The sequence below is a fragment of the Bidens hawaiensis genome, unplaced genomic scaffold (assembly GCF_021521415.1).
Source record: "Bidens hawaiensis isolate Kalapana, Puna unplaced genomic scaffold, B.hawaiensis_p1.1 tig00014824_1, whole genome shotgun sequence".
NCBI lineage: Eukaryota > Viridiplantae > Streptophyta > Magnoliopsida > Asterales > Asteraceae > Bidens > Bidens hawaiensis.
In genome coordinates this window covers 579,097-590,285 of record NW_027492307.1, presented here as the reverse complement: position 1 = coordinate 590,285, position 11,189 = coordinate 579,097, and the positions used below count along the sequence as shown (strand labels likewise).

The window sequence follows — 11,189 nt, the reverse complement described above, 5'->3', positions numbered from 1 at the left end:
AATTTTAATTATTATTTTAAAAAGTATAATATTGCATAATGTGCTTTTTTTTTGCCAAAGAGATCTTATTGTGTATTAGTATTAAACAGATACCCAATTACCAAGCTAGCATGCCGACTTGACATTTTCCACAAGTATCACAGAGTCATTGTTGCCTTGTTGTATTTAGTTTTTGGGACTTGCTCATGGACAGTTGATGATTGTGAGATGTTTGCTGCCAATTCCTAGTTATTTCTTACCTCATAAGCCACAAACATCTGATTTACCAAGCATAAATAAGTTGATAAATGTTCCAAGAAATAGTTTTAACATTAATAGGTGTGGCTGTTCAGATACAGCATATTTGTGTCCCTCAAGATCATGTCTTTAAAATTAGAGGCAATAGATCTACCAAGATTATCTATGTATATGTTCAGATGAGTCAAAATTAGAAATAAGTGAAAAACTAAAGACACTCGCAGGTATGATAAAGCTTATCCTCTGACAGTATCAAAATCATCTACTTCATCCAGTCTAGCTGATGAAAAGACAACTAAATTTCAAAAAAATAAAATAAATCGAATAGAATATAGGGAAGATGATTGTTGAAGATTCCAACAGAAAGAAATGGAACACAACTGCCCCTCGTTTTTTTATTATCGCAGGGAAATCTTTCGATCAAATTTAACACAACGCCGATACACACTATCCCTGCTTTATTTATTATATTATTATCAACAAATTACAAACACGAATTAGAAAAGAAATCGACAAACGAAAGACAAGTCTATTACTATCTGCCGCTGCCTGGGGATGATGAAATATATAGGAATAGGAAAAATATTATTACATTGCAGACTAATTTTATTTAATGGGGCTGGATTGGGCCCAACATACACATTATATTTATTAACCCCACTTTATACCGGAACCGACCCTACCCATAGAGTATGGATGGGGTATGCTTTTTGAGCCCAATACCCGTACCTGAAACCGTACCCGTTTTATACCCATAAATACCCGGAACCGGTCATACCCTATACCCATACCCGGTTATACCCGATAACAATTTTCAAATACCCGAAATAATACGAGTTTTTATAGTATATTTTTATATTTACTTCACAACTTTTATGTTTAAGTTTTTTTAAGTTATTAATTTGTACTTAAGTGGATTTATAGTCTTTGTAATATAGTTTTAATTATTTTTATAAATTAAAAAACAAATTTAAATTTTAAACAAATTCAAAATATAATAAATAATTTACAAATTTAAAACCGAGTATTAATACCAGGTCATACCCGAACACTTACCCATTTATACCCGAACCCGATCATACCGTACCCGAGTACATAGGGTTGAGTTTTTCTCCTCAATACCTTACCTGATTTATCTCGTATCCGATTTTTCAATACCCAATCATACTCGAAACTGGTTCCATACCCAAACCTGAGTATTAGAAAAAAATCCGATTTGTGCACCTTTAATATAAAACCCCAAGCTCAACACATAATTCTTCCACCACCAAATACTTTCCGCATTTTATTAATCTAAAATGCAATAAAACACAACCAAAATCCACAAATCAAACCGGTTATAATAACCGGTACGAACCAAAACCACCAAAATCAGAGACAGAAACCTGTTCTCTAAAAGAATAAGCAAAATGATTGCCACTATTAAATAAATTAAGCTATAATTGGGAATCATAAAATCTGTTAAATGGACACACAAACGTATGCCTAACGTTACAACATGCACCTAACATACCCTCTAAAATAATTTGCTAACAGCAACAAATTTGGAGTCGGCTTTGCATTAAATTTAACGATAGCTGCGGTATTTGGGGCTGTACATACAGCTCTCGGCATATGCTACTAGGTTTTCAGGTTGAGGAAGACGACTAGCCAAACCTACAAACACAAAATCAAATATTGCATTCGGTTACATTAAAGTTTAAAACAGAATAGACAAAACTACAGGTTTTTTAAAAGTGAATAGGTTACAATGATTATATAACAATTATGTTTCGAAAGTGTATAGGTTATTAATAACTTTTGTTAACTATTATTCTTCAATGATAATTAGTGATGTACCAACTTCGAAAGATTAGAGAACCGTAAGCTAGTTTTTCAAAAATTCATAAATGAAGAGCTGAACCGATATAGTCGGTCTGGTTCGGTTTGTTGGTCCGGACTAAGAAAAAGTGGGCTCACCAAGTTCATATGCTTTGGCTGCCACCTTGGCTGCAATATGAGCAGAAATTTTGCGGATGTTGGTGAATGGTGGGTATATTAGCCCGTTGTCAAAATGTACCTGTGTAACTTGTTCAGCTAGAGCCTTGGCTGTCCATTCAATACACAAATAAATAAATATTAAATTGCATAAATAGCCCTACAGCTAAATGTCATAAATCAGTTGGTGATGAAAATGAAGAAACAAAATTAAATTATCAACTTACAGGCTGCTAAAAGCATGTCATCATGAACACGAATTGCACCAGAAATGATCAAGCCCAGACCAAATCCGGGGAAGATGTATGCATTGTTGGCCTGAAATTAATAAAACAAAAGTAGTTGTTAATTCTCCATGGTTTCCTGTTAGGCAGTCATAGACCGATGTTTTAAGGTTCAAGAAGTCGATACCTGGCCTGACACACGAATCTTTCCATTGTATTCAACAGGGTCAAATGGACTCCCACTGGCGAATATAGCACGACCCTACAATTAACAAATACATCTGATTATCTTAGTAATCAAGAATACAGAGGAATGAGCCTATAGAACATATCCTGTTCAAGTAAAGGTTGTGCATGTTTTGTTACAATCTCAAATAGTTTATGCACATCCAAACACATAATCTTCTTTTGGCAAAATAAATCATATTGAGATGGGATCAAATTATCAAAAACCATTTAGTGGCATAGCATGTTTTTTAGTTTATACAATATTTGCATTTAATTGTGGATATTTCAATGTGGAATGTAGATAGAAAGATAATGGTCATACCTCACTCCAGGTATAGGCTTGCTCAGCAGTACACTCAGATTGTGAAGTCGGGTTGGAAAGAGCAAGAATAATTGGTTTCTGCAACAGAAAAATAGAAATTAACAATTGGATATTAGGTTTTTTAATGGGCCCGTATGCTAATAATAATAAAATGCTAGGCAAGAAACTATTAGATATTAGGTTTATTTATGAGCTAATATCCAAAATAAACCGAACAAATTACCTCGTTAAAGGATGACATAGTTTCAACAACTTCTTTGGTAAAAGTCTGTCCTGCCCCTGATGATCCAATCAACACTGTTGGCCTGATTGTCTGGTAACACAAGGAAACGTGAGATTAACAAATAAGTTTATATGCAAATTGGAAACAATGAAACATTAACCGTTTATAAAATTCAAAAGATGGATGACTAAAAGTTGACAAGTCAACCCCAACCCGCTCATTATACCACCAAAACAAGAGACAGAAAGAGATTCAGACCTTGATGGCATCCACAAAATTATTAACAGGTTCATGATCATGGGCCCAAGGCTTCTTGAAATGCTGTAGGGAATCTAAGCGGGATCTAACAATCAGACCCTACAAAATTATTCAACCAAAACGACAATTAATTATGTTAATTAATTATGTTTATGTAACAAAAAGATATGTAGTCTTTAAACATTTATTAGTATTACCTTTGAGTCCACAAGCCAAACCTTCTTGCGGGTCTCTTCTAATGGAGCGTTTGTCTGCAAGATTGTATGAAACATCCATCATATAGTTATTTAGTTAATCTATCATCTTATGTTGTTAGTGGTGGTGGTGGTAAGATACTTAGGTGTGTTTTTAACTAAGAAAGCAGGTGGGTTGAACGTCTAGAAAGCACCCTAAAGTATGTTTTTTAATGCGTACAAGCTTCTAAATCGCTTTATTAGAAAAATAAAAACAAATTCTGTGATAGTATAGCAGCCATATTTCACACGTTAATTATTTATTATAAGAAATCCAAAATCTATATAGTTTTATCCTTGTAGGTCAACCTAGCGGTGCATGCATCGGTGTAGGGCTAAAACATAACTAAAAACCAAAAATTCGGTTTTTGAGTTTTTCAAAAGTGTTCGGTTTCAGTCTTTCTGGTTTTATCATTTGAGCTTCAAATTTTTGGGCCGAATTTTTTTTAGCAAAAAGCAACTAATTTGGGACTAAATCTCTTTGTTAATTAATAATTAAGTGACTACTATAACATTCCAAATAAAATGAGTAAAACTATTTATTAAATTCTTATAAATTACTAAAAATCGAAATTAATACAAAAACTATAAATTAGGTTTGGTTAGCTTTTATTGCATGCAAAACCAAAACTAAACCATCTGTTTTGTTTAGGTTCAGTGACTTCGGTTCGCTTTTTTAGAGTATGGATCATTTTTTCGATTTCTTGCACAACTCTAGGTCAACCCGATACAACCCGTCAACCCACCCATCTTGTCACCTTTAATCTAGATGTTTTCTAACCTGTTTTGATATCTCGAGGGCTATGAGTTCAGCAATGCCTGTGCCAGCCTGCATATATATAAGATAAAAATTAAGACATGAAGGAAAAAAGGCTACAAATGAATAATTAGAAGGAAGATGAATTGTAATAAAAAAATAAAAGAGGATCGGCTGACCTCTCCAGCTCCAAGGAATAGAAATCTATGGTCTGCCAAGGATCCACCGACTAATTTTAGTGCAGAAATAAGCCCTGCAAGCACCACGGATGCTGTGCCCTACAAAATTAAAAGACATTTAATTAAAAATCACATTTTTGGATTGTGTTGTCTATTCAAACAAGTCATGTTGTATTGAATACGAAAATAGCTAAAAGGAGCACATGCCAAAAGGGTTGTGTCACTTGTGTGTCAACCTGGGGTATTTCAATTCATACTAGAAAATGATTTGATTCAACCAAAAACCGGTTTGACCTGTTACACAAACCCACTTTCACCCATTACCCAACCCACCTATCTTGCCTGTAGGAATGGAAAAGGGTCATTCAGTATGTTTTTTGGTATGTATATTTGTTTTACCTTTTACATTCTCACATTGGAGTCATCATTAGATTTATGTTCAGAAAAGATATATTAAAACAAATTTTATTATTTTATTAAATAACTATTACTCTATGCATCTAGTGTTCGTATTATATGTAAATCAAGATGCACAATCGTACTTCTAGTAAGTACATGATTTATTAAAAACACGGAAATTTATAACTGTAAAAGAGAAAAAATGTAAACATAAAAAATGAAGAAAATCTCAAATAAGATCATAAAAAATCCAAATTAATTTTTTATATATTTAAAGATTCTCTCAATCAAAGTTTGAAAACCTCAAATAGATTTTTTATAAACTTATAACTTATTGAATAAAATCCGCCCTGTACATTAAACAAACACTACACTAGTCCTCTACTTATGTGATACCTGTATATCATCGTTAAAAACAAGATGGGTAGTTCTATACTTCTCAAGAAGATCAAAAGCGTTGTGGTTTGCAAAATCCTCAAACTGCAAAGAAAGTTTTAAAGACCGTGATGATTACATATCTCATGTGCAATAAAGTAATAAGATAAAGGTAGAAAAAAAATCATTATTAAAAAGAAGATAGAAGTTGCTAACCTGAATGAGGGCCTTTTCTCCATAATTCTGCTTAACAGCAGACATGAACTCACTCATAAGTTCAGCATACTCCTGGAAATGATAAAAGCCAATCGTCAAACAAATATTAAAACAATATTGGTAAGGTGGTTTTGGCCCGATGACTTATAAACGAGTCAATTCCTGTTATCTTTGTTCTCTAAATGAATATAATTGATAAAAACAAAAATAAAGTGGAATGGTTGACCGGTTCATAAGTAGTCAAAGGTGAATTTTTGAATGCACAAAACCTCCTATAACATTTTTTTTCCCAAAAACGTAGAGCATTATTAATGGAGTGTTAACTTTTGTAATAGCATAATTAAGACCCAGGAAACTAGCTGACCAGGTAAATAGAAAACGAACACTCGATAACCAATGAATTCAAAAAGATATTAGATGTGAGATGTGGCAATTCTGGTTATCTTTATCATAAAACCTGCACACTATTTGTTTATGACTGAACTTTTTGGACGAAGTATTTTGGGTCAACCAAACCTGAACCGAAAGCTACCCATTTTGACCAACTAACTGACCACCCCAACCTGCCCATTTTGCCACTTCTAAATTACAGTGAACCGAGGACACACTTAACACCAAGAAACTAGCTAACCTGACCACTTGCCCTTCTTTGCCTTAAACCAATGTAGAATTCATCGTTCAACATCTTTTCATTATTGGTGCCAACATCAATGGTTATTGGCAAGCACTGCATATATTTTCACAATATTATTTTAGCACTGTCATGTTTTATGCTTTAGCAATAAAATAAAAAGACAAACAAATAACTGAAAGCATAACAACAAGAAAGCTAATGATAATTCTAATTTATTATCGGAAATACATACTGCTGAAGGACGAATTCCTCCAAGAGCTGTGTAGAGAGAGAGCTTTCCCACAGGTATGCCCATTCCCTGTAAAGTAAAACTTTTATGATTTTATCAAATAATATATTTCATGATGCAAATCCAAACAGCATCTAAATCTTTATACTCTATAGGCCATCATTAACATACGTCAATTTTAATAACAACTTAATTATTATATATATAAAGAAAACAAAGCGTACAAGCAAATATATTATTGCAAAAAGTGAATGTCAATTATCCAACCGTGACCGTTTACCTGGCAGCCAAGGTCTCCAAGGCCTAAGATGCGTTCACCATCCGTGACCACTATAACTTGAATTTTTTTCTGAGGCCAATTCTTCAAAATCTCAAGAATCTTACCCCTAAAAGAATAGATAATAATTAATTAGAATAACTAGAAAACAAAGGTTTCCACAAGTGCATGAGGAAATAATGGTGATGGGAACTTGCTTGTCTTTTAAACTAATAAATAAACCCTGCGGGTTCTTGAAAATGCTCCCGTATTTTTGGCACGCTTCACCAACAGTTGGTGTGTATACAATTGGGAGAAGCTCCTCAACGTTTTCAATTAACATCTTGTAGAATAATCTCTCATTTCTCTCCTGCAGACCAGGATACATAGACAACAAAAAATGTAAACATAGTAAAAAATAAAAAAAGGAGAGGAAAGAACATTCAAATGCTACACGAGCCAATCGAAACTAGCCAAAGGGGATCCCGATAATTTTTAGAATTATCAACGATTGGCCCGCTAATGTTTTTTTGTCCATTTCTTGTTATTTATATGTATAACAATTATAAAAGATTGTGGTGATTATGATTACAAAAAATGATATTTCAACAGTAATTTAAAATCTCTTAAAAAGATTTAAGAGTTCGTAGATTTAAATTGGACATTTGTAGTATGGGTCAAATTAAACCGAGTTAGTTTTTTACCTTGTAACACTTCTGTTGATAGTACTCTCATAAGTAAATAACTCCTTAATCGTTTTACAATAAAAATATAAATACTTGAAAATAACAATTTAAGAGGTTAAATGTATTAAAATATAAACACTTTATGCCAATGTCAAGTCTAAAATATCCGCAAGGTTTACCTGAAGATCCATCATGGCTTGGTACTTGTGTAGAGGTACTTGATATTGACGGATATTATGCATCATCTTTTTTACCTGGTTATTAACAATATTATTAAAAGATATGAGATTTTCCATATACACCTATAAAATATTTTAACTATGAAAAAGGAAGCCAAAAAAACTGCAAATGACAACAAACACCTGAAGATCATGATTGACAACAACCGGAGGAAGAAGACCACGTAGATAATGGGCATCGCGTTCTTTCTCAGTAAAAGCCAAACCTTTGTTGTGGTGTGGGTCCCGCAACAACGAATAGCCACTGAATAAAAAAATTATAATTTAGCTATAAGACAGATATCACTGAAGACAGGCTAGAAAAGTTCTCAATATGTCACATACTACAAATTCGTATTTTTATTTTCTCATTGAATAGAGCCAATAAACAAATTGGCCAGTAGAAGCCTATAATTTGGTTTTATTCAAACAAATGATCCTCCTTTTCTCATCCAGCTTTCAACAACCTAACTTGACTAATTGTTGTTAGCAGACGTATTTATAACTTTCCCTAAAAAGAATAGAAAAATAATCTGCAAACAAACAACTTCTGCTTGCATTTAATTTGTTGAACAAACTTTTGAATAAAAAATTAAAAGAAATATTTTAATAAAAATATTTCTCCGTAACTTGTTTTAAACATGTAGATTTCATATTAAAATCAAATATAGAAACCATCTCTGCTTTGCGTTTGTTTATTACGTATTAAATTAAACAAACTTTTTGATACAACTATTATATATAATATAAATAAATATAAAAAAGCACATAGAAATCATCGACGTGAATATAAACCGGAATCTGAATAAGTTATATACTGTAATTACCTGGCAACAGAAACAAACCACGGAGTAATAAACTGATCCTCGGTGGCACTATCCTCGCCGTACACGTCTTCCACGCCACCACCAACAGCCGGAGCCGGTTTATTACCATCTAAATCTTCAGGTTCAACCGCCACCGGAGCATTGGCCTCCTTCACAGCACTCTCCACCGAAACGCTGACGTTTCGTTCCGTCCGATTATTGGAATTCAACATAGCTACCACCACCGGACGCCTCACCGGTAGCCTCAACGCCTGAGATTGCGTCCTGGAGACTCCGGTCACCGAGTTCTTCTACAAATTGAAATCAAAATCAGATCTATATAATATGCTTAAATTAACCGATAGATTACGAGCAACTGATTCGTATGGAATACCGATCTTAACGAATAAACATGATATCGTTAAATTAAAATCGAAGAGATATAGTTAATAACCAGAAAAGAGGAGGTGTTTGAGGACATCATGGTGAGAATTAGGCCAAAATAATAATATCTCTGGCGCACACTGAATGTGCAGAGAGAGAGGTTAGTGTCACGTAGCTGCTGCGATCTGTAATAATAATAATAATAATAATAATAATAATAATAATAATAAATTGTGAAATGAAATGTGGGAAGGGAAACTTGGTCACGATTTGGGTGAGCTTTATAGGCGGCCTCTATACGCGAAAATTACCAGCCGCACACCTCACTCTGACGTGGAATTTATTTATTACTAATTAATGTGGTAATGGTAAAAGTGTATCGGATAGTACATGCACTACGGGGCTATTTGGGATTACTTACTTTTATCAATTTATAACTTATAAATTTTTTGAAAAGTTAAAAAAGTGTATGAGGTGTTTAGCAAACCATAAGGTCTTATGAATTTTAACTGATGGTGAAGGCAAGATAGATGGGTTTTGAAAAGTTATGAATATGTAACTTATTAACTTAATGAGTTTGATTTACCTATTATACTCATCTCACCCTTAAACCCCATTACACTCTTTTTAAAAAAGAGTGTTTATTTTGGTCTTTTGGTTTTTCCAAACACATAAACTAATCCAAACATTCTTTTAAAAACTTCTTTTCAAAATTTCATAAGTTTATAAGTCTTTTTAATCAAAAGTCATTTTTCACTTAAATAAGCAATCCCAAATACAACCACTTGCAACTATTTTATATTTATGTTTTTTTTTCAAAGCAATACTATTTTAAATATATATGAACAAAACTTCCTTACATTCTCTCAGTTCATCGTAATTTTTTATTTATAAATTGAGGTTTCTCATACATTGACCCGACTTAATGGATATGGATCTCATCAAACCCAATTATCTATTAAACAGGTTATAACATCTCATTAAATTAACAATTATCTCATCAAATATCTGATATGAAAATCTTACAAAATAAGGATATACTAAAATTCATATCCGATTTTTATAAAAAAGAAAAAAGAGATATTATTTATAATTAAGAAATAAATTATTATATAAAAAAATAAGAAGGTCATGAGTCTCACCAAACATAGATACCTTTTAAACATGTTTATAGCATCTCATTTATTTGTGAAACATTTTTTCACCATCAAACCTTAAGTATATTGTTAACTTCTTTACTTTACAATTAATAGAATTAAATCCAAAAAATATATAAATATTAGAAACGAATAATATAAAAGAACCCCGTAATACGAGGGATAAAAACTAGTTGGTTATAAGTTACAACTGTTTTTAATTATGTATAATTATTTAAAAAAATGTTATACATAGATTTTGAGCATTTCCAATCAATTCTCCATCTTCAAATCTAAAATTACATTAAATATTGTTTTTCTCTCATTTTCAATTAAATAATAATATTTTTATAATTTCATCATTACATTTTTATGAATGATACATAATATTTCTCCAAATTTAATAAAAAACAATAATATTTTCTCTCCAACCACACCCTAAAAATGAAGAACATACTCATATAATATGGAAACCTAAGAGTAATCACAACATATCCTCTATATTTATGTGAGTGATTTATTTATATTGTATGAAATAGTTGTAAGTGGTTGTGGGTAGAATAGAGAGACAAATTTATTGTTCATTGTTTATTTGGAGAAACATTGTTCACCCTTAAGGCCACCCGTAGTGGGCGAGTTTGTTGGGCGATTTTTAGGCTACAACCCCCCCCCCCCCCCCCGAGGAAATGTGGAGCGATAGGGGGGGTGCCAACTATTTGTCGAGCGAAATGTGGTGAAAATAGTAAGTAAATATTATTATTATATATGTTTGTGTGGTGTGTATATACATATATTAGCCTACAACACAATCAGACCCCATAAACAAATTTCTACCATTTGCTGATTGGGCGCCACGTGTCGCGATCCGCCCAGTTTGTAGCCCATCCATTACACATAGCCTAATAAGTTTTTATTTTTAATGTTTTTTTTAAGTTGTTGTGAATGGATGAGAGAAAAAAAGTAATGATAAAAGTATAAATATTATTTAATTGAAAAAGAGAGAAATAATAATGTTTTTAGTGTAATTAAAGAGATTGAAATAGATGAGCGAATGGGATGATAAAACTAATATGATTTATATTATAGTGTTTAAATACGTTTTAAAGTATTTTCCTACCGAGATCTTTGAGGGTTTATGTTTTACACGCTTAAAGCTTGTATACTTTATTTTCATATACTTGTAGTTAAATTTGTTTGGCTTTATCGTCATTT

The 11,189-nt window shown here is 32.4% G+C and overlaps 1 protein-coding gene and 1 non-coding gene across 2 annotated transcripts; both read right to left on the bottom strand.

The window, feature by feature from the left end:
- Positions 1-564: 564 nt before the first annotated feature.
- On the bottom strand, positions 565-697 carry LOC143547745 (small nucleolar RNA snoR135). Its single transcript, XR_013137834.1, has one exon. It is a non-coding gene; the product is annotated as a small nucleolar RNA snoR135 (small nucleolar RNA).
- A 943-nt stretch (positions 698-1,640) lies between these two features.
- LOC143547743 (NADP-dependent malic enzyme, chloroplastic-like) lies at positions 1,641-9,062 on the bottom strand. Its single transcript, XM_077039094.1, has 20 exons — positions 8,912-9,062; positions 8,479-8,768; positions 7,796-7,916; positions 7,613-7,687; positions 6,966-7,117; positions 6,772-6,877; positions 6,495-6,560; positions 6,260-6,355; positions 5,629-5,700; positions 5,434-5,517; positions 4,639-4,737; positions 4,484-4,531; positions 3,667-3,720; positions 3,470-3,568; positions 3,212-3,301; positions 2,989-3,066; positions 2,626-2,700; positions 2,442-2,532; positions 2,197-2,325; positions 1,641-1,893 (listed from the first exon to the last, which is right to left on the bottom strand). The coding sequence occupies exons 1-20, from the start codon at positions 8,939-8,941 to the stop codon at positions 1,805-1,807; spliced, it is 1,944 nt and encodes a 647-aa protein (XP_076895209.1). The 5' UTR covers positions 8,942-9,062; the 3' UTR covers positions 1,641-1,804.
- Positions 9,063-11,189: the final 2,127 nt, after the last annotated feature.

Coding starts and splice junctions, on each gene's coding strand:
- LOC143547743 (XM_077039094.1), bottom strand. CDS start 8,941: ATGATGTCCTCAAACACCTCCTCTTTTCTG. Junction 3,569..3,666: donor TTTGGCTTGTGGACTCAAAG/GTAATACTAATA, acceptor ATAATTTTGTAG/GGTCTGATTGTTAGATCCCG. Junction 2,533..2,625: donor AGATTCGTGTGTCAGGCCAG/GTATCGACTTCT, acceptor TATTAATTTCAG/GCCAACAATGCATACATCTT.